The 24,365-nt window shown below is 42.6% G+C and overlaps 1 protein-coding gene across 8 annotated transcripts in view; it reads left to right on the top strand.

Moving 5' to 3' along the window:
• Positions 1 to 24,365, top strand: part of REPS2 (RALBP1 associated Eps domain containing 2) — a 199,149-nt gene that overhangs the window by 58,437 nt on the left and 116,347 nt on the right. For all 8 annotated transcript variants that reach the window (XM_081043421.1, XM_081043426.1, XM_081043425.1 and 5 more), the window contains exons 5-6: positions 4,686 to 4,783; positions 21,530 to 21,665. In XM_081043421.1, coding sequence (XP_080899547.1) covers positions 4,686 to 4,783; positions 21,530 to 21,665 — 234 coding nt within the window. The remainder of the gene's footprint in view (positions 1 to 4,685; positions 4,784 to 21,529; positions 21,666 to 24,365) is intronic.

Raw genomic sequence — 24,365 nt, 5'->3', positions numbered from 1 at the left:
AAAATTTACAGATGATAAAACGCACACGTTTCAAATGTTCCGTTTGCATTTTAAGAAATAAATACACCTGTGTAGCCAGCAATTCGATCAAGAACAGAACATTTCCATCACTCAGGAGATGTCCCTTTCCAGTCACTCCCTGCTCCCCAATGCAAGCACTGGTCTCATTGTTGTCACCATAGGTTAGTTTTGCTTCTTCTGGAACTTCATGTACATGGAATCCTGTGCAATGGCCGTGCTCTTATGTGTCTGCTGTCTTTCCCTCAGCGTAGGGTGGAGATTCATGCATACGGTTGTGCGTATCAGTAGTTTGTTCCTCTTTACTGCTTAGTAGTGTTCCATCGAAGGAATGTACCACAGTTTCATGATCCATTCTCCTATTGATGGACATTTGGGTTGTTTCCAGTGTTTGACTGTTATGAAAATGATGATTTGTGTGTGAGTTTTTGTGACATATGTTGTCATTTCCCTGGCACTTAGGAGTGGAATTGCTGGACTGAGGGTAGGTGGATGAGAAACCACCAGCTTTCCAGTGACTGCAGCCTCCCACTGGCAATACATGAGAGTTCATGCTCCAAGCCAGCGTTTGGTACTCTCAGTGGTTTCTTTTTCTTCAGTGGTTCTAATTTTAGCCATTCTATTTAGACATGAAGTAACATCTCCTTGTGGTCACTCTTTCATTGTTGAAAAATTGTTTTCTAAGTTTCTGTTACACCATTTTCTCCTACATCATGATCTTTCAGCAGGGGAGCTGCTCTTCCAGAAGGTTCTCCTTTGCACAGCATAGCCATAGGGAGGACTCTGAGTGAACAGTCTCCTGTTTCTCAAGGGGTTGAGTTTTCTGGGTCTAGCCATAGATTAGGACCCTATGACAAGGTCATTCATAAAGTGTTTACAGGTATTTCCATTTAGACTTCTCCATCTAAGCCAAAGGTAGGGAGAGTTTTTCTGTCTGCGGCTTGGGTCCATCTTGTGATTTTTGCTTCTCATTGATATGATTCACATCAAAGCTTTTTCATTCCTGTTTTTAGGACATCTATGGATTTCCCCCCAAACGATTTTCTTTACTTGTCTGTTTCCTTTTCGGTCACATATCTTTAGGTCAAGAAGGAAGCGAAGCCCCCATGTCTTCTTCTCTCTCTTCACATTTCCTGAACTCAGTTTCTCTTCTGACTTCCATGTTTTATATTTTCCCCCATCTGTTTCTTTACCTCTCCTCTATTGCCTGCACGATGCCATCAAGCAATCTGGGGAACGCAGGATTCTCTTTCCTATTTCTGTACTCCATCCTTCCTTTGGTCTACACAGTCATATGTCTAAAACCTGTTAAACCTGAGCGACTCTAGTATTAAGCATTGTAGAATTATTCTTAATTTACACCTTTTCAGAGAGGAGTTTTGCTTCTGGGATAATTTTCTAGGAATACACTTTTCTGGGGTCATTTCCCTGTCTAAGATTCTGCCATGATTCCTGGCTGGTGTGGCATGTGTGGGAGTATGTTTTAATCAGACCAGTCTGTCATTCAGAACTCCTCTTCAGCTTCTCTCCTGGGCTCCTGCTAGTCTCTCCTGCTGGATGTAGTTTAGCTAATGTTCATTGGCGATACCATAACCGTAAGACTTATGTACTAGGCATCGTGCTGAGGTCTTCATGTGCATTATTTTTTTCTTACCACAACCATCAGAGTTGGATACTACCATCCATATTAAAAAATGTTTATAAATCACAGTAATACATGCATATAGTTAAATAATATTTAGATGCCTATAATAAAAACCACTGTTCTCCTTCCCATTCAACCTGTTTCTGATCTCCAGAGGCAACTACTTTCAATTCTTTCCTGTTTCTTCTGATATCTGATGTCTTATCTCAAAATCAGTATCTGTTCTGCTTTTTCTTATACATCTTATTCTGGTATACAAGGTGTGATCAAACAATACAGTGAATGTTTAAATAAAAATTTTTTTATTAGAGTACAAGACACATTGCCATGAATCCCCCTCAAAATACTCCCCCTTGCTTTGAACACATTTATCCCATCATTCTTGCCACTTTCTGAAGCAGTTCTGGAAGTCCTCTTTCCTGAGGGTCTTTACTTCATCCTCCATCATGACAACGTTCCGTGTCACACATCGCTTCTAGTACACGGCAATTTCTGTCAAATAAAAACATTACGGAAGTGTCCTCATCCACCTTATTCACTGGATCTGGTACCATGTGACTTCTGGCTCTTGCCCAAAATCAAAATGATTCAGGACACGGAGGCAGCCATGACAGTGCAACTAAAGACACTCAGGAAAGAGGACTTCCAGAACTGCTTCAGAAAGTGGCAAGAACGATGGGATAAGTGTGTTCAAAGTGAGGGGGAGTATTTTGAGGGGGATTAATGGCAATGTGTCTTTTTTTAAAATTTATTAGGGTGACAATTGTTAGTGAAATTACATAGATTTCAGGTGTACAATTCTGTATTACATCATCTATAAATCCCATTGTGTGTTCACCACCCAGAGTCAGTTCTCCTTCCATCACCATATATTTGATCCCTCTTACCCTCATCTTTCTCCCCCCACCTCCCTTACCCTCTGGTGCAGTGTGTCTTTTACTGTAATAATTTTTTTTTATTTAACATTCACCGTATTGTCTGATCACACCTTGTATCAATTCTAGGTATCTACTCACAAGAGCATGGGCTGTGATGTCTGTCTCTTGGGCCTACAGGTAGACCTAGTGTACGTTTGTCATTTGGAGCCGGTGTGACTATGAATATTTCAGTTTTCTGAGCCTCCATTTTCCTCATCTGTAAAATGGAATCATCTCTGCCTCAGAAGTTTGCTCTGTGGATCAAATGATAAATATAAATATCTGTGCCTAGCACAGCTCCTGGCACATTGTAGGTGCTCAAATGTTCCCTGGTGTTTTCTTTTGTGTCTTTAGAATCTGGTACCCGTTTTATTTTTGAAATTCTTAGGTATTCCTGAACGTCACCTTCTGGATATCATTCCCTGGGTTGATTGCAGAGGTAGAGTCTTTATGGTGAAGTTACTTGTGGTCTGTGTTCTAGTTGGAACTGCTGAGTGATGAAATCTTCAGAGTTTGTTTTATATTCCTGTTGGAGAAAGATCATACTTCCAGTTCCCCATTAAACCTCTTGTAAGGGGATCTAAGAATTATTTTTTGCACATCTTCTTGGGTTGTATTTGGGAGGAAGGAAAGTAGAGGCAACAAGTAACACCTACCTTTTCACCTCCTGAGTTCAGATCCAAGTGTAGAATGAGACAGGACTCAGTCTGGTGATGGCCTGAATATCAGCTGTGGTACTGACAGAGCTGATCAGAGCACGTGTCTTACATTTGTGACCACATGGGCTTCAGACCCTCACTTTTCCAGTCTCAGGCAGGTGTGGCCAACTGCTAGTATCCCAAGCATGGTACAGTTTACTGTGGTTCAAACCTTCCAGCATTAAGAGTTTAATTCGGTGTTTCATCAAAGTGGAATGATCTTAAAAAATCCTTCTCCGATGACGACACCTGCCTACCAGCTGAAACTTATTTTTTAAGATTTCGATTATGTGCTCTCTGTATATGTTTCTTTTGTAGTTTTTATATTTTTAATCATTCTTAGCAGGGTCTGAAAATCCACTAAATGATTTGCCAGGCAGTGATTTGGATATTTTAATGTGTTTTGATGTGTTACAATCTTGTGCTCTAGTTTCTTGGAGGAAATACGAAAAGCAGATGTGAGCCCAAAAATGGTTGGTTGTTCTTGACGTGCTGTTGTTATACCTTCTTTATTTTCAAAAGATCACACTTTGCTAAAGGTGATGCCATAACAGGCTGCTCTGCTCTCTCTACCTAAGTTTCTTTATAAGGAAGCCACAGAAAGAAAGCTTTCTACTTATTCCCATACTTCCACAAACTCCAACTGTTAACCCCCATAGATCAGAAATAGTTTCATCGTGGGTGATAATTTGTCCTTTCTAGTGGAGTTGAATACTACCTGGTTATGTATAACTGTTTTTCTACCATCTTGGCAAGGACATTATTACGTGTTCTGGAAATAAAAGGAATGAAGGAATGCATTCATTTTTGTGCTTAAAAACTTTTCTTAAAGGTAGCAAAATCATTTTTAGGCTGGTCATTGAATGGTAAATATCAAATATGTTCTTTTGTTTATTTTTCTCTACTTGGTTTTACATTCTTTCCAATAAGGAAAAGAAGACAGTGCCATTTATTTTTCAAAAATAAACGATAATGTTGATTCTTGGTGTTCAAAATGCGTATTCATTTTCTTTGGGTGGTGGGTGATGAATAAGACTTTTAAACAGGAGGGTATATATAATTTACCTTATATTTAGAATTTGAATACTTATAACGTGGCACTTCTGTAAATACTCATTGTTTTCTATCCCAATTTAGGTTCTCACCATTCCACCCTTACAATTTATTCCAAATGTTAACCCGATAGAAATATTTTCCTGCCTTACCATGAATCTTTAGATTGTTCAGTTAAATTGTACCCAGGGGTACCAAGGTTTCTTTGTCCTAGGCGGCCCTAGGCGTGGAAACTCTTAATCCCTTTGCTAATTCTTCCCTGAAGAGCAAGCACTGTATGAGTCTGAGTATGAAGTCAAAATTTTGGGGTGGAATCTTTGTGTACCATGCTGACTTTCCCTCCTCTTGTTTCAGCTCCTTATGAAGCTAGACAGCCCCTTGTCCAGCCTGAGGGACCCTCGTTGGGGGGCCAAGGAACCAAGCCCCCTCGGCAACAGGCTTCCCTCATCCGGGTAAGAGATGTGGGGTTATGCCAGTGGGAGATTTTAGGGACATGGCTTTTTGATGGGACCTCTTCTTTTTTTTCGCAAGAAAGATATAAAACTGTCCCCTCATGCAAATATTGTACTTCTTGTTCTGTTGCTTATGTATTTTCCTCAATCTTTTTTACTGTATATGTTTCTCAGTATCTCTTCACAATTCCAAGCTGGTTCATGGCCTTTGGTATGTCTAAGGAGTCCTTCCACTTTCATCTACTTAATCATTAGGTACCTTCTTCAGGAGAGCTTTAGTTTTTCTAAAAAAGCCTACCTTACCACTGTCTTATTATTTATTACCACTCATCCAGTGCATAGTTAGCTGTTGCCCATTTTTTCTGTACCTCTGATTACATTCAAGCTTTTGGAAAGCAGAGGTAATTCTTCTGTATTCTCCCTCAGTGCCCGGTCCAATGTTGTTCAGAGAACAGTTATTTTACAAGTGGCAGCAACTGCTCTTTCGTATATGTAATAGATACAAAAGAAATATTATGGCAGAAGCACACATGATATTTCAGTTTTTCCTGGCTACACCCATAGCTTAGAATATTTCAGCCTCCTTTTCTCCAGTGTTTTCCTTTGGATAAAGCGCTCTTATTTTTATTTCTGTGTCTGCAACTGTTTTCTTGTGGAGATCTCTGAGTCCAGTGCTGGGGAAGTCATATTCCCAAAAAAGGGTATATGCTTGTGTGTGTGCCTGTATGAGATAAATTATGAAAAAAAAAAGTGGATTCGCTGTTTGACCCTAAAGACAAGAGGAAGTAGGATGGTTTATATAACATTTCAGTTGTCCAACTTGGGAAGAAGGGTCATTTATGCACAGGCAGTTCTACTCAGAATAGCAGGATGGTGTCAGATACTCTCATAAAGAAAAGGGCTGGTGTGTGGACCAGAATAGACAAAGGCCAAGGAATAAGGAAGATCGTGGTGTTTGGTGAATATCTGCTGGGCACGGGGACCTGTGTTAGGCATGGTTAGAACTTTATGTTCTAAGGTGGTGCTCTGTGTACAAGGAACTTTCTTAAAGACAATACTTTAACCATATGCTGCGTATTGATGTTTAATGATTCGTACAACTGTAAGATCGAGGTACTGTTACATCTGTTAGCATAGGTGAGTTCACTGTGGCTGAGAGAGGTCAAGTAATGGGTTTAAAGTTTCATGCATGACTCCTCAGTGGCAGAGCCAGAATTTGAACCCAGGCCTGTCCAATGTCAAAACCTGCACTTTAAAATACTTTGCTATACGTGAGAGCCCCATATTACCAAGGAGGCTAGGTTCGAGAGTTGCTGCATAAGTAAACATTGGGTGTAGTAAAAAAATATTCCAGGAAATCCCTAATTGCTACCCCATTGGAGAGCCAAGATACCATTCTCTCCTAGGTTCGGTAGAGCTGTTTTACCCCCAACTCGGAACAGACAGCTGTTGCTTCAGCTGAGCCCCAGGGGTAGTAGTTGGCTGCATTTAGAGGTCCTGTGCTACAAAAATATATCTTTAAACACGAGAGTCACACCTACAGTGGAGTGATGGTTACATTAGGAAAGGTATGGGGGGGGATTGGAGTTCATCTAAAAACTCCCCATGGTGTGGCTGTGTATGTTTTTGCAGAGTGTATTCTAGTGCTGTGGAAACCAAATCCTGAGGGGTTTGAATGATGGTCAAGCCAGCAGTAAAGCATGAACTTGGCAATGGTGGGACGGGGCTTGCCGGGCCCTTTCTCCCTAGCATGCTGGATGGGATGGCTGGCTAGGGGTTCTCACTTGGATTGGGATCCTTTGGCTTTTCTTCGAATCTCTAGGTCCATTTTTCTGCTGATAAACATGTTTCTTGGGCACTTCACTCGACTCATGTTTACTAAACACCTATTCCATGCCAGGCACTGTGTTGAGAATACAAAAATGAGGTATAACATTCCCATTCACTTCCCTCACGGGGCTTATAGGCTATTGGGGGAGGTGGCCATGAATCAAACCATCACAACGTAAATGTGTAATTATGATATAGGATGTGAATGGAAATTATACTGTGCTTTGAGGGTGAAACATGGGCAGGGCTTTTGACCTAACCTTTGTGGAAAAGGGGTGTCCAGGAAGGCTTCCAGTAGGGAGTGACATTTGAGTTGAAACGAGACCGATTCATAGATGTTAAGCAGGTGAAGGGTCGGATTGGAGGGAATGGTGAGAAGAGGAGGGAACAGCACATACAAAGACATTCTCTACGTGCTCAACATTTGCTACGCATCGTCACTTTCAGTGCTCAGAGCTGTTGTATGACGTAATTCCTGTTTGTTATCCCATGTTTCAGATGATGAAACCTGAGGTTTAAAGACCTTATTTTATTTGGCCAAGGTCACAGGTAGGAAGTGGTGGTGGGACTGGAGTTCCAACACTGGCCGTGATTCCTTAGTCTCTGGCTCACGAACCAGACGGATGGTGATGTCATCTGTTAAGCTGAGAAGCCCGAGATGAAAACCTGGTTTGGGGAGTATTGGGGAAAGATCATGAGTTCAGTGTTGGATGTTGGGATTTGAGGTTTTGAGATAGCCAAGAGGACACGTCAGAGATGGTAGGATATATGGGTCGGGAGCTTTGGCGAGAGCCAGGCTGGGCCTAAGTATTTGGCAGTGATTGGCCATTAGAAGGACTTACAGTACGGTGCAGAAAAAAACAGACAGGTGCTTGCCCAGGGTCAGCCAAACTCTGTGTGACCTTGGGGCAAGTTCCTTCTCTTCCCTGTAACATGAATGACTCAGAATGGATTTCACAGTCCATTGTAATAGTCTGCAACAGTCTGATTCCCTTAATGTTTATTTGGCATCAGTGGAGGTCCCTCCCCCGCACCCCGGTTTGGAGCATTGCCTTCTGTTTAAGATGAGAGCAACGGGCCTTTCTTGGGACAGCAGTATGTGGTTTTCATGGCTGATGTGTTTTTCTTTCTTTAGTTCTTAGGTTTCCTTCTTATGCCTGTCAACTTGGTTTGGCTGGACTCCACGCCCCAGAAAGCAAAATGCCAGCCTGAATTAGTCATGTAGATGAGAGGATCTGAAGTGAAGGTTCGTGGTGCTAGGGGATTAATATGGACTGGGCATGGTGCTAGGCTAGGCCAGGGTAAGGAATTCCCCTCGCATTGCCATGCTAGCGTGCTGATGGCAACCTGGCTGTCTTCTAGGCTTCTCTGTGGCCTTGTATTCAAGCCCTTCCTGCCTGGTCGGGAGGAGGTGGCTTCTGGGTCCTAGGGGAGGCTGTTAGGGACCCTGAGCCAGCGTTGTTGCAGCTCATGGGCTTGGCATTTTAGAGGTGCTTATGCCAAATTCAGCGTCCAAACATTGGAACGAAGAGTCTTTTTGGTTAATGTTTTAGCAATTTCAAAATCTTTTTTTCAGGTTTTGGATGTTTTTCCCTTGACATTTTTGATACTGAGCACATCCTATGTTGGTGGATGGTTGACAGTGGTTTGTAAAGAAATGTCTTCTTTCTTGCTTCATTTGTTATCATGTGTGTTTATAGGTCATTTCCCCAAGTTATCCTGCCTGTTGAAACTATAAAGTCATTTGTAAGTTTGCTGGTATAGGATTTGGAATCACCCCTTATGCTCCCACTGTACCCCACTGCCTCTGTTTTTGCCACAGTTGCCAGAAACTACCTAGTGTTAAGTTCTTGTCTCATTGGCTTCTTGGCGGCTTTGACACTCGTTCGTCATTTGATGTATGATCCCATCCACTCCTGGTTTCTTCCTGCTTCTGTGACTACCTCTGCCTAATCTTTTCTCTTGGTTCTCCTTCCTCCATGTGCCCTTTACATGCTGATGAGCCCCCGATCCAATTCTCACTCTGTTGCTCTTTAGCTACATGGAGGCTGATGACCACATAGCTCCATCTGCCAGCCATCTTCACTCGAATGGCCCACTGTCGCTGTAAGCATGTCTTTCTCAAAACCAGCTTTCACTCTTCCATTCATGGCTCCATCCATTCATCAGCACAGGCCAGAGTGCCTGTCACTGTCCCTGAATCCTCTCCTGCCTCTTCTACCCATTCAGTTACCAAGTCTGGGGCATTTCACTTTCTAAACACCCCTCTTATCTGTCCATTGCTCCGCACTTCCTCCGTTCAGGCCATCTTCTGTCACCAGATCAATTACATCAGCTTCTAACTTTCTTCTCGCTTCCGTTCTTGCCCTCTTCAACTCCATCATCCTCCCTGTAGACAAAGCGAGCTTCAGAAATTGGGTCCTCCTATTCCCTTGATTGCAACCTGTCACACTTTGTTCACTGCTCTCAGGAAATCATCCACCTTCCTGCCTGGCTCCCTGGGCCTGGTGTTTGGCCTCTGCTGTCCTCTTCAGCCCACTGCTTCTCTTCCCTCTGTCCTCCTGCCACACAGAGCCTCTGGTCGTTTCCGACACGATCCGTGTTCTCTGGGTGGGAATCTGACTTTTCATCCTGGCTTTGCCTTTGTTTTCTCCTTTGTCTCAGTTCATCTATACATTTTTCCAATTGTTAATACAAAGTGCAGGGATTTTCTAATATTTCTTGTATATGCGAGCTTTCCATTTTTCATTCTTAAAAAATCGTCCGTTGCTCATCTGCTCATTTATCTGAGAAGCTCAGCCAGAGGGAGGAGCTTCTGTTCTTTGTGGTTTCCCATCCCAGAGACGTTCTGTGTTGTCTGTTTCTTTCGTATCATTCCAAGAACGCGTTATGCATATGTAAGTAAATATGTGTTCTTAGAGCTGTCTAATCTATGCAGTATATTTTTACCTGACTCTAGGGATACAGGTTTGGCAAATGAAATACCCATCCAGCCAGAGCTCACTAGAAAAAAATTCTTTTATTTTAAACACTCACTTTTCAAACCCTAAACATACATGCAGTGATTTCTTTTTCTCTTTCTGGAGGGATGGACTTAACAGTCTTTTGGGAAAAATTGTCGATACTCACTATTCTTCTCACATCAAAGACAAAATAATGACAAACAGCATTCAGAGAACTTTACCACCCTGCCATTCTACTTAGGAGTTTTGGCTGTGTTTTTGGTGGACATTTTCTAATAAACAGGTAGGAGACGGGTTGTTAGACATTGCTAGCCAGCCACCATGTTATTCTAAAAGTCTGTAACTTGAAAAACATTTATTTAACTTAGTTGTCTCCTTTTTCCCTCATTCTCATTCAATCTCAATTTCTTGCTACGCTTCCCACCACTGCCTCCGGACTTAACTGGAGGTACTTAGGGCCAGAAGCAGATTCTCTTTGTTCTTTGGATCCTTTTGGAATGGTTCTAAATAGCAAAGAATTGTGTAAAGGGTGCTGAGAGAAGTGAATACCCCAAGGCTCTGTTGGAGTGGTGCTGGCATAAATCTGGAAAGAACTGACAGTCATCACAAGTAAATTGTTCATTCTAAGAGTTTTGATGGGAATAGGAAGCAGTCTTTCTGGGAGGTTGACATTGCATGGAGAGAACTTTTTATGATGTGAAAGATAGTTTATGGGCAGACTGCACCAGGATGCTGGGCGGGTAAGGAGAGGAGAGAGCAGAGATTGTGGCTGAAAGATTGGGGTAGTTTTGTGGGTTTCGTATTAGTTCCTAGAAATGGCATAATTGGGAGAAATGTCTACACATTTTTAATTTTTGATAGATATTTTCAAATTGGAGATTGTTTCAATTTACCTGCTTACCAATAGGGTATGAAAATGTTTATTTTCCCATACCCATGAAAACACAATGTGCTAAAAAAATTTATGGATCTGCCAATCTGATAGGTGAAAAATTATGTCTCGGTATAGTTTTAATTAGCAGTTCTCTTTATTAGTGAAGTGGAACATCTTAAGTTTATGAGTCATTTGTATTTCCTTTTTTTGTGAATTGCTTCTTCATATCCTATGCTCTTTTTTTTCTCTTTTGGGTTATCAGTGTTTCCTTATTGGTTTGTCATTTCTACCAGTCTGAAACCAAAACCTGGTGTCTCTGTCCCTTTGGTCGAGTGAGAGGCTGCAGTGAATGTGGAAAACTGCTCCTTGTGTGGTCAAGAGGAGGCCCTGGAAGGAGGGTAGGGACCCCAGCTTCTTTTCAATTCTGGAGCACCCCAGGCTGCCTGCAGTGGGAGGCTCTTGTTTAAACCTTCATGGCAGTAAAGTTGAATTACTTAGTTTATGGGTAGAGATTAAGGCTGGGAAAATCTGTTATGGATGGTAAGTGTCAACACTGTGTGTGTGAGTGTGTGTGTGTGTGTGTGTGTGTGTGTGTGTGTGTGTGTGTGTTGAGCTCTCTGCATTGCTTAGACAATTAAGTTTTCTACCTCTGAGTGAAACGGAGAAACTGAGAGAGGGAGAGACGAGAGATGGAGAGGGAGAGGAGGGAGAGAAAGACAGGGAGAGAGAGCATGTATGTGTGTTTGCCTTTGTAACAGGAAGAACTGGTTTGATTAATTTTTATAGGAATGCATGTACCTTGTTCTTGATGTGACATCTCGTTTTACCAGATTCATTTCCCATCATGAGATCCTCGTTGGAGTTTTACCATCTCCTAAGGGGTAAAAGGTTGCTGTGTTCTCAGCGTGTTCTACTTCACTGAGTCTATCTGAACGGTCATGCTGCCACAAACAGGTCCTATTGTCCATGGTATCAAGCCTCCTTCCTACTTCTTTTCTTCACCTACTTATAATTCTTTTCCCGATATTCTAGTCCTTATTTTTTAAACATTTCATTTCCCTTGATACTGAAATTGACTTTTCTCAGCCTAAAGCTGTCTTACTTAGCTGTCCTTATTGCATTCCTCAGGTGCTTACCTAGTACCCACACTTCTTAATTGAAGTGATGTTAATTGCTTAGTTTGTTTGCTGGGAGGTACTTCTACATGAAAGGCAAAACTGTTTTGTGTTACAGGATGAGAATAGTAAAAAGATACTGGATCAATGAAAGAAAGGTGACTCTGGGATATAAAAGGGTACCTGGGATAGAAATTGAAGGGTGTTTTTTTTTGGGGGGGGGCGAAGACATTGATTCAGTAAATATTAGGACTGATTGGAATGGAATGCTGACTTAAGGCCTTGCTTGCAAAGTCCATGCTGTAGAGACAGCAGGGTGGTGGGGGAGGGTCGAAATGGTAGCCAATCCACGTTTGAAGCCTAGCATCCAGGTACTGGTATCACAGCAGGTCAGTTAGACTACTGATGAAAGCAAATGCGCATTTTATTTGTGGGGTCAGCTTTGCTTTTCCCTACCAGGTATGAGCATTGCATTAAAGGCTTACGGTGTCCAGAACTTTCCTGGTGATAGCTACGGTCCACATTGATTTGGTGGGCAGGAGCACCTAAATCAGAGGTAGCTGAAAACACCCAACTGAACCCCTGGTCTCAGAAAGTACTTTTGAAAGCTGGAAAGGAGAGTGGTGTTTTTTTCCATCATATTCCCTAGGACCTTTTGGTCTCAGTTTGTTAATATATACCAGGCTGGGAACATCAAAGGCTCTTTTAGAATAGCACCACTTTGTTCCCAGGCCCATCAGCATTGCCCTTGACCTCAGCACTCAGTGTCCCAGTGCTGTGCTGGCCCCTTACCTCGTATGTGTCCTTTCAGTCCTCTTGACAGTCTTGGAAGGGAGACTACTTGCAAGGTTACATCCTCTAATCACACATTGAGAAATACGAAGTGGCTTATATGGGTCAGTCACCATGGCCGGGCTATCACGAGGACTGCAAACATGGTCCCTGCTCTCTGGGAACTGGCAGCCAAGTGGAGGGGGAGATGGATGCAAATCAAATGGTCCCACTTCTGCATGTATAATGGAAACTGGTAATCACCCTACAGGCAAGGGGGGACTTGGCAGCGTATAATAGAGAAATGTGACCTAGGGCTAGACAGTGAAGGAAGGCTTCCGCAAAGAGTGAGAGTTGATGAGGAGTAACCAGGCAAAGGAAGGTGGTGCTGGGAGGTGAGGAGTGTCTCACGTAATGGTAAGAGCCTAGACAAGGGCATGTGTTGGTCAGGGTTCTTGATTGTGGACGACAGAGTCTACTCTGGCTAGCTTAAGCATATAGGAATTTATAATAGGGGTGTGGATAGCCCATCACGTTTTTGGAAGGGCTGAGTATTCTGACTATTCTGAGCTTGCAAGAACAATTCCCAAAACCACACAGCAGGACCACATGGCTAAGGAAGCCTTGCTTCTGCCGCAATCAGAAAGCTACAGAATTGGGCGACTGCTGCCATTGCTTTCAGCTCCAGCTCCACACCATGCGTGACCTGGGGCAGCAGAATGAATGCTTTGTTCCCTGCCTCTTTCACCATGTGACTCAGCTCTGAATCAGTCTTCCGTAGGAGTATTTGTTCAGTGGAACCTAAGCCCCATCTGGAATTCTAGCAGCCAAGGTGTTTGGACAGTGTGGTTTTGACCTGCCAACCTCTGCAGTGCAGGGAGTTATGCTCAAAGGGGGCGGAGTGGGTGCTGAGTGAGCCAGTCTACCATGTGGAGATAGCATGGGGAGGAGACAGCTGAAGAACTGAAAGGCCTGTGTGTTAGAGCTCGGAGTGATAGGGAAGTGAGGCTGGAGAGGTAGGCACAGCCCTGTGGGCTGTGGCACCGCCTTTTGGGTGGGGGAACTCATGGCTCAGAAACTAAGTAACTGGCTCAGGTCTCATGGTGAGTAACTGACCATCCCAGATTTGAACCCAAGTCTGTCTGCCTGCAGAATCTGCACTCTTTTTGTACCTCCAATCTGTAGCCTCATTCTGTAAAGCATTCCTTGAATTCAGCCCAAGTTCTCGGGGCATCTGTTTCCCATCTGACCTCAGGCTGTCTTCAATGTTAAGGGGAGGACATAGTGGAGAAGAGACAGGCAGCCTTAACCTAATCGGCAAGAATGGGGCTAGGGATAGTAGTGCAGTGGTACCAGAAGTCTGCGGACTCGTCAGTCTCCTCTTACTGCTGATTTCTCCGTTCTCCTCTAAGCAGAGAGCAAAAGCCTGACAACTGCAAAGGGAAAATGCCCTTCTGGAGCAGCAGATCTTGGCTTCTGATGGAAGAATTGGAGACAGTGATTACTCATAAGCATTCCTGATGTTAATCAACATAGTGTTTGTGCCGTGTACTAAAACAACAGTGAAATGATTGAATACCTGTATTGTATGGCTATCCACGGGATTCTTTCCTGATGTGAAAACATGCCAGATGCTTATGGGCCAAAATTATGTGAGAAATAAGATGATGCTCCGTCTGTATAATTTAATAGTTCACTGGCCACAATCTACAACTAAACTAGATCATGGGGAGGCAGATGTAAGTATAGGATATTTATATCTCAGGCTCAGATCTTCTGTCTGCAAAACTGCTGCAATGATTTCGGCATTGTAGTGAGGTTGTTCTTAAAAGGAAACGGTACATTGTTACAGGATGGATGGATGAGAGGGAGAGAATTGTGGGGCTGCTGATGAAGAGTATGTGCTGTTGGACCCCCATTCACGCTCTGGCTCTCCCGTTTGCTAGCTGTGTGGTCTTGGTAAGCCACTTCCCTAATGCTCAGTTTCCTGTTCTGCCACCTGGGAGTAATGGGACCCACTTCATAGGGTTATTGTGAAGATGAAAACAGGTCACATGTATTAGGTGCTTCCAATGGCTGGCGCTAAGCAAAGTAATGAATGTTTCCTACCATTCTCCTGTGACTGGGGTGGTGGTTTTCAAATTTTAGTTTATCTTAGTAAGCAGCAACTGTGTGTTGCCCATTAGATGCAGAGAGAGTCCTACAGTTTGGCAATCAACCTTCTAAGCTGTTGAAAGTAGATCCCTAAGTGAGTTTGGCAACATATGGTTAAAGACAATTTTATGGATTTATTTTCCTGAAGAAACTGATAAGGTTAAAGTGCTCTGTTAGGATTTAATTTGAATGAACTTCTCTACAGACAAAAACTAGGTTCTTTATTGTGATTTCCTGTGAATCTATAATTATTTGAAAATAAAAAGTAAACATAAAAAAGGATTTTTTTTTGAAGTGCTCTAACTTCGTAGGTCAAGGAGAGGGCCCAGCCTGTACACTGTACTGTTGAGTGACATTGAAAAGTGCATATAAAGTTCAGCTCTAGGCATTGTAGGAGAGTTCCGGTTAGCCTTTCTGTCTGAACCAGAATTGGCAATTTGTCCAATCGTTTGTTGGTTTACTCATTCAACAAATATTTACTGACCCCAATCTATTTGATAGACACTTTTCTAGGTGCTAGGGATACAACAGTGATCAGAATAGACAAAATTTCCTGCCCTTTTGGACCTTATATTATAGCGAGAGTGGGGTGGGAGACAGACTTAACAAGATTTATAGAGTGTAACACAGAATGGTTTAATGTGAAAACCAAATTGCTGAGCTCCATCTCCTAGTCTAGCTCTTTTCCTTCACCCCTCACTTAGCAGTTTTCCCCTAACCCTCTTGACTCTGTACATCTTCCCCGGAATCTCCTTCAAACCCATGAAAGATAAACTCCTATTAACCAAATATAGAAAACCGGCTGTAAAGATGCATTCATGTGGTGTCCCACAGATGGTCTGCACGGACAACCAAATTGTAATTAGAAAGTTGTTTGGGCTCAGAATCGTCTCCTGTCATTAGGTGGTCAAGTTACAAAGTGAAGATGGCCTCATGCTTCCATCTTCTGTGCAGGAATGACTGTGGTTGGGACCGGGCAGGTCTGCCTTCCCTTTGGGCCTTGCTTGAAGGATAGATTAGCTAGGGTAACAGCTGCTGTAACAAATATGCCATGTATTTTAATGACTTACCACAATATGTCTATTTGTCACTCAAGTAACAGACCGAAGATCTGGGAAGAGCATAGAGGAGTGCCCCAGGGTGCTAGCCCTGCTTGGAGGTGGTGCCAGTGACACGTGCTCACATTACATTGGCCAGGACTCAGTCCCATGGCTGCACTTAACTGTGGGGCGGGGGCGGGGGCAGAAAATGTCATTCCTGGGTGGGCAGCCACTCAGTGACAGTTTTTGCTACTCCAGGTGGTTTGTTTACTAAGGCACCCAAAAGACATTGTTATAAGGTCGTTGCACCCTCAGTGAAATGGCTGGACTTGCTTGCAGCATTTACAGGATACCTCGGGGGCGGGATCGTATTCTAAACAGAAATGTTCTGTGGTTGAAACAATATACATACCCTCCTGAAGTTCCCCCCGACAATGCCTCCTTGCAATTCATATTATTCAGCTATGCTTGATTTTTAAGATACTTCAGGGGTAAATGTCACCTTTTGGGATTTTATTAATAGTATTACTTTTTAATGAGTCTTTTGAAGTCTCTTTCATTATAAACAGCCTGTTTTCCCGAGAGATAATAACTTGCAGTGCCAAATATTTGCATTTCACTTGAAACAAAACCAAGGGTTTGAATGTTTTAAATACAAGCAAATCTAATTCTCCTGTGTCTAGAGAAACTGTATAATGAACCATATGTATGTGGCTTAAGCAGACAGATGTGGGCGATTTTTCTCTCTCTCCTTTTATTTTTTCTTAAAAGTACTGGCAGAGCTCAAAATTGGCACCAAGTAGCAAATATCTCCGCCCAGCCAACCAAACCACTGGAGCTGAACTGGGGGAGGCCTCTTAGGGTGCATCCAGAAGTGAAGCTTTTCCTGCTTCTGGCTTCTACTTGGAAGCCCAAGGCTCCACAGCTCACCCACCCTTATTTCTCAGTGCCTTCAATGTTTGCAATTAGACCTTCTCTCTTAGGTGACTGACTTTGAATAGTTGTATCGGTTGTTGTGGTTGATTTTTGGGTTCATTTGGAGGAGATGGTTCCATGTCTCTGGGTCCTTCAGTGAGAGGGCCCCATAGCTGCTGACAAGAGAGGTCCCGAGCTGCCATCCATTGCTAGAATGGGCCTTCCTCTGGTGGTGGCCAGACGGCTTTCTTTTTTTTCTCACTCCTTTCATAGCCCTCTCTACCCTGGGGTCACCTTGACCTCTGGCGGGTTACTGATATGGCCTGAACTGGTCTCACCTGAAGTAATCTTCCTGTAACTCAAATCTGATCATTTCAGTGTCCTGTTGAATTCTTCTCTGTGACTCCCTATTATTTTCTAGATCCAGTCTAAACCTCTTAACCTGGTGCACCTGGGCCTTTCTGAGCTGAGCCTTGCTTTTTTGTCTGGACCATCTTGAGACTCCATGAACATCCTCTCTGCACTAGCAGCCCCGTCTGTCTATTTGTAGCCCAACCCAGCTACTTAAGGAGATGGCTATTTTCTCATTTTTTGGGTATCTTGGCAAATGCTGTTCTTTTTGCTTGTCTTGACTTGCGTGTTCAATAGTATTGCTTCTCAAACTTTGAATCACCTAGAAGACTTGTCAAACCACAGATTTCCCTGGGCTCCACTCCCAGACTTGATGATTTACTAGGGGTAGGGCCCGGGGTTCTGTAGTTCAACCAACTCCCGAGGTGATGCTGATATAGGCGGTCAGGGAGTTACACTTTGAATAGCAAAGCTCTAGAATACCTTGTCTTATCATAGCATGCACTGCACTGTTTTGAGATTGCCTGTCTTTCTACCTAATTGGACTTGGGGCTTCCTAGGAAAACGAATCTGTTTGCCCATTAGTGTATCCCTAGTGACTAGAGTCTGGGAAATTGTTGGTGTTCAGTAAGTATCTGTGAATGAATGAATGCGTGAATGAGTGGGTCACTGTTTATGAAGCAAAGCTCAGATCATTTTGCTTCTTGTAGTGGATCAGCTTTCTTTTGGAATATTTCAGCCTGAGGCTACGGGGAATGTGATCAACTGCTTCCATATGTCCTTATCTGTTTCTGAAATACTTACTTTATGGATATGGAACTTCAGAACTTCCCCTAGAGATCAGACCATAGGTGAACTACAGGGAGACCAATAGGGACTTCTATTGCTAGATCTCAAACTTTATATTATGAAATGGACTCATAGATTTTCTTTCATTAAGCACAGCATGGAGTGATGTTTCTGCATCTCTTTCAATATAAGGCATACCCCATGAGCTTACTAGAGACCATCAAAAAGTGGACCTCACACTACTTTTCAGCATCTGTGATGTAGCTGCTAGAGACTATGCGGAATAAAGGAGTACATGTACGATATGGTTCTAGTCCTCCAGGTTGCAACCTGAGTGAAGATAGCCAAGAACACTCAGTGTTCAAACTGTGTGATGCTTACCATCATTATAATAGGATTCATATCTTTTAAGATGCTCAAATCACTTGGTTTATTAAATTAGTTAAAAACACGCAGTGACAAGCAGGGGGAAAGAGATGGGGGTAGGTTAACATGTTTCCTGCAAGCCAGTAGAAGGACCACACTATGTACAGGTTACACAAGCCCACATGCCCTCTTTCGTTGTTGTAAGGCCTTTTTGGTTTTAAGGAGCAGGAGCTGTCCTGTCCTGGCCAGCTTAAGTTTTCTTGATAAGGAGGGGTTGGGGTTCTCATGGGAATCCAAAAAATGAAAGACCAGCAGTGGCCCTGTGGTCCCGAGGAGCGGGATTGCTTGGTTATTCATACCTGTTCTGCCATTAACAGGCTCTCGCCCCAGTGGCCTTGATTTTGCTTTGCTGATCACTTATTTGGCTGCCAACAGCCATCCTCAGCTCCTACTCTTTCTAGTGCTTCTCTGCCTCACAGGTTCTGCTTATGCTTGGCTCTGGCTCCCCCGTGACTTTACGTGCCACCTGGCCCTTCTCTACATCATAACTCATACATTTACAGAAGGTGCCTATTCAGAGTCTGCTTTCTCTGCTTGTTGGTCTTCATATTTCTTCTCCACATCCCCAAGAATGAGCATCTGGCCCAGGTTGTTCTTGCTAGAGAAGAGCTTTCTATGCCAGAGCATCCCAGATGCCAGCTGCTGTGTGTCCCTCCCGCCCCTGGACACCGTTGGGTGAGACCAGGGGTGAGCCGGGTCATGCAGTACACACGTTCCTGCCAGGCCCATCTTTGTAGCAGAGCTGGGGAGCAGAAGTACCCTCTGCAGCGGCTATGGGTCTGGCAGGTACATTGGGCAGTGAGACTTTAGGATGGGCAGGATTTGAGCAGGCTTGGATCAGAGGAAGCCTGTTCTGGAACACACACACACATCTGACCCATGAAGAGCGAGCATGTGGGCCATCAGAATCCTGCGAGAGTGAGGCTGGATTATGGGAGCCATGAAGGCCAGGCGGAGAAGGTGGGTTTTTTTATTAGGCAATAGGTCATCTTGTAAGCTTTTAAATGGAGGAATCAATCACTTTCTCTTGTCCATTCTGGATTCTACTGTCAGAATAAAGTTGAGACCTGCTAAGAGGCCACTACCACCGCTCAGGAGTGAGGTTATGTGGGAGAAGAAATAGAGTGAGCAGATGGTCCTGGCATTGGAGAAAGAACAAACACGGGCTGACATTAACAACAACTGGATATGACAGCTTCAGTTCCGGGAGGGAAGGAATGGATTCCAGGGGAGTAGTAGCTTCCATGTCAGAACCGGGGAACACAGCAGCCAACCCTCCGCACGGAGATACCCGTGCCTTCATTCTCAGGGCAGCAGGGGGACGGAGCTTTCCACCTGTGTCCCGCCGGCTTTGTGAACCATCTCTGCCTACTTAATTGTCCACCCATAAACATCCGTTCTTGTCTCTCCTGTCCATGCCCAGCTTTTTGGGTTCTTTTACTCCAGCTGTTTCTGTTGGTGCTGACCTGGAGGGCAGTGCTCCTGTGAGCTCTACACGGGATCGTCTGGCCAGGACCCCAGTCTAGCGCACGCTGACAGCCTCCCCCCAGGTTCTACCCCCGGAACCCGCTCAGACATCTGGGCTCGTTCACAAAGTGCCGCTGGAACATTGGAGTTTGGCTCTGGAATTTGGTGGTAGTGTTTTGGAAAGTTGTGTGGTCCCTCAGGTGCTTAGACTGACTTTTGATCTTCCATGCTGATTTGTATTGTTTCTTACCAGAATGAATAAGGGGTTTCTGAAAACAGTTCAGATGGATACAACCCAATTTTTAAAAACCTGATATGCCAGGGCTTGGCTTTCAACAACAGATAAAAAAGAGGGCAATTATTTGCTGATTGCTAGGATTCACTGAAGAGTATGGGAACATCCCTGAAGTTTTCTGAGCCTTTCTCAGAAAACTCCCTCATCTGGGAAAAGGATAATGATGCCCGTTGTGTCTGCCTCTCAAATGTTTTGAGATGCTTGCATGAGATAGGGATGTGTAAACGCTTTGTAAATTTCAGAGCACTCTATGTATTTAAGGTATTAACTTAATGAATAGTGGCTTCCAGGGCATTTAAAAAGGGTTTGATTTACATTTAGTAGAAACTCCCTACCGTGTTTCCCTGAAAATAAGACCTAGCCAGACCATCAGCTCTAACGTGTCTTTTGGAGCAATAATTAATATAAGACCTGGTATTATATTGTATTATATCATACCCAGTATTAGATATCATATTATATTATATATTATACTTGGTCTTATATTATATTAAAATAAGGCCGGGGTCATATTAATTTTTGCTCCAAAAGACGCATTAGAGCTGATGGTCCGTCTAGGTCTTATTTTCGGGGAAACACAGTAGTATGAAACTTCAAAGATGACATATCAAGGTTAGATCACAGCTCAAAATTTTATAGTCTCTTTTCTTCTCTAAATGTCGTCAGAGGAGAGCTAGGTGTTCCTGGGGAAAATTACCTCCTGCGATGGTGTGTGTGTGTGTGTGTTTGTGGGTGGGTGTGTGTTGGGCGTTGGAGGTGGTCTGTTGTCTTTTTTAGGGATAGTGACTAGAATGCCTTCCTAATGATTAATTCCTTGATAGTGTGTTCAGAAGTGGCAACTTGATGGCTCATTAGCAGGAATACCCTCCCTTTCTTTTCCAGTCTCCTTTTGTCCTTACCCTTCCTGTGTTCACCTCTTGGTTCCGTGAAGGTGGCCCTTTGCAGTAGCACCTTAGCTTTAGGGTAGATCAGAGGGATGGAGCAAAGTCCTGGGCTGCTCCTCCCAGAATTACCATTTTCACTTCTTTCCCCACTGCCTAGCGAGCTTTGTTTTCTCCTGCACCATTTCTCTGGTCTCTGCATCCTTAAAGCCTCAACTGTGGCTTGCACGCCCCCTAGTGGTACGTCTGATGCACCCCTGGTAGCCCGTCTGTGGTACCATGACAGCTGTTCTCTGCACCCAGCTCTGTTACTAAGTATTAATCGCAGTTCACAAATGCAGGGTGAGAGGTTCAGTGATCCTGACGTGCCACTCAAGTAGGACCTAGGGGTGGGGTGGGGGTCGGGGGGGGTGGGGGGATTTCAATTGGAACCTTTGATTCCCAGATTTATACAATGGGAATGTCTCAGAAAAAAAGACAGTGGGATTATAGCTTTTCTAGATTTTTTTATGGTTTAAACAGAATCTAGATTATTTTACTATCAGCTCATCTGAAAGGATCAAAATGTGGTGAATATTTGAAGATAAGAATGATGATTTTTTTTTAGCCTTCCTTCATCACACTGGAAAAACTTTTGTCACTCACTGAGTGCTCAGTGTTTCCTGCTCAGTCCTCTTAACAAGTTTCGGGAATACCAAAAAAGTATAAAGCATGATGTCTGTCCTTCAGAAGTTTACATTCTAGTTATGAGGTGTTTACATTTATTCCCTTGAGGAAAAAAATAAATATAACGCATGATAATTTTAACTGGTGATTAATATTTCTCCTTCATCTCACTAAAGAGACTCTTAGCATTTGCTTATTTATTTTGAAAGTCCTTCTCAGTGGAGAGAGAACCACAGGATAACAGTAATTACCCAGACGAACCCTGGAGGATAACAGAAGAGCAGCGCGAGTACTATGTCAACCAGTTCCGATCCCTTCAGCCCGACCCGAGTTCCTTCATTTCAGGTAATGAAGTCTGACAGGTGAGAGTGTGGGTCCCAGATCACTGTCTCACATGAATAACAGTGCACATCTTGAGAAACAGTTCACACAAAATGAGTACGACAACCTTCTTTGACTTCAATTTGTTTTCCTCTAAGATCGATTTTCTTGTCAACTATAAACCATGCAGAAAAACACTTGGCAATGGCATTTGGAAAATTATGTTTCAGTTTCAAAGGGGTTTCACAGGAATTTGGGGGAACCTGGTCCAGACTTGGGCTTTAGTAGCTGGAGCAGTTCTTGAAATGATTGTCATAGTGTGGCACCAAGGCGACATCTTTAATCGCTTAGTCATTATATTAGCATTAGAGCAAGGATGTAATGTAGCCTCCTAGAGTGAATGGCCCAGTCTCCTGATGTTATATATGCCGTAGAAATTCAAATTCATGCTCGCTTTCTTTGGCTCAAGACTTTCTCCTCTGGTTTTTCTGAGGGGAAATTAAAATATGGGAGGAAAATTGGCCTGCATTTTTATGCCCACATGTCAGTTCTTCTGGTTGTCTTCAGAAATATGTATTCCTGTTGAGTTCTCATGTAAAATTCAGGCTGAGAGGAATTGATTTAATTTCTGTGTGCCTACATTTTACTGTGCTGAAGACTAAACAAACAGTGAAATAGTAGAGTCTGGAAAAAAATTCATACAACTTTCTTTTTGTACTTCAATTTTGAAGAATAACAGTATGCCCTTGATAATTGTAACCTGACACTGAAGTGAAGACTAGTACAAATTTTCTCTTGTGAAATAAGGTGTGTAATTGAAATATACTTGTATAATTGCAGACTTCATTTTCTGATTGGTGGTAATGGGTTTATTGAAGGCAGAATATTTTCTATATAACAAATTAATGTCGACATGATTTTAAAAAATAAGCAGAAACAAATTGCATGTACTGTTTACTTGCTTACCTTACCCACTGCTTGTGAGCTTCTTCACAGTGTATACAAATGATGAGACAAATCCAAATAAATATCTGTTAGGAATGATTTTTACTTTCTTTTAACTTTTTTATTTTGCAGAATTTCAAATATAGATGTAACTAGAGTGGCTGGTGTAACAAACCCCCATGTACCTATCACACTGCCTCACTGATTTTGTTATTTCTATATCCTCTCAGCCCAGATGATTTTGAAGCAATTACCAGATCATTTCATTTGACAATATTTCAGGATATATCTCTAAATATAAGGCCTCTTTTAGAAACATAACCGCATTTTGGTTGTTTCCATATCTTGCCTATTGTGAATACCCTGTTTCCCCGAAAATAAGACCTGGCCGGACCATCAGCTCTTTAGTGGAATCTAAAGAATCTAAAGAACAGAATAAATGAACAAACAAAACAGAAATAGACTCAGAGATATAGGGAAAAAAAGTGAGCGTTGCTAGGTGGGAGGGGGGTGAGGATGGGGGAGAATGTAAAGGGATTAGAAAGTACAAAGTAGTAGTCACAATATAGCCATGGGGATATGAAAGACAGTTTGGGGAATATAATCAATAATGTAAGTATTTTGTAGGCTGTCAAATGGGAACTCGTCTTATTAGGGAGACCACTTCATAGACTGTGTAGATTCCTGACCACTGTGCTGTACACCTGAAGCTGAAGCCAAATAACACTGAATGTCAATTATAATTTTTTATATATATGTATATATATATGTGGTCACAGGATGTGGGATGTGGAGTACAGCGTAGGGAATAGAGTCAGTGGAATTGCAGCTATATACGATGTCAGAGGGGTAGTAGATTGGGGGGAAGGGAGTTATCACTTTGTGAGGGGTGTAAATGTCTAACTATTACATTGCTTTGTACACTGAAACTAATAAAAAAATAACCATAGTTCATTGGCACATGTTTTAAAAAATAGAACACAAATTCCTTAATATTATAAAGTTTTCATTGTTCAGATTTCCCTGATTGTCTCACAAATACCTTTTAAAAAAGTTTAGTTTGATCAAGGTCAAGAGGGGTTCATATATTGCAATTAGGTGATGTCTGTTTTTGGAAAACATCTTTATTTAGATATCCACATGCCATAAAATCCACCCATTTAAAGTTTACAATTCAATGGTTTTAGTATATTCACAGAGTGTATTCACAATCTAAATTTACAACAGTTTTATTAGCCCCCTATTAGCAATTATTCCCCATTCCTGCTCTCCCAACCTCCCAGCCCTAGGTAACCACTAAACTACTTTCTATAGATTTGCCTATTCTGTCTGGGGTCTTCATATAAATGAAATAATACATGGTCTTTTGTGTCTGACCTCTTTCACTTAGCATCATGTTTTTAAGCTTCATCCATGTTGTACTATGTATCAGAAGTTCATTCCTTTTTATGGTTGAATAAATCCATTGTATGGATAGACCACATTTTATTTATTTGTTCATCAGTTGATAGGCATTTGGGTTTTTCCTACTTTTTGACTGTTAAGAATAAGGCTGCTATGAACATTTGTGTGCGAGTTTTTGTGTAGGTGTATGTTTTTATTTCTCTTGGATATATAACTAGAAGTGGAATTGCTGGATCAAATGGTAACTCTATGTTTAACCATTTGAGGAGCAGTCAGAATGTTTTCCAAAGTGACTGCATCATTTTACATTGCCACAAGGAGTGTGTGAGGGTTCCAATTACTCCACATCCTCGTTAACACTTACAGATTGTCTGT

The sequence above is a fragment of the Rhinolophus hipposideros genome, assembly GCF_964194185.1.
Source record: "Rhinolophus hipposideros genome assembly, chromosome: X".
NCBI lineage: Eukaryota > Metazoa > Chordata > Mammalia > Chiroptera > Rhinolophidae > Rhinolophus > Rhinolophus hipposideros.
Note: the sequence above shows the minus strand (reverse complement) of the source record. Positions and strands in the feature narration are given on the sequence as shown.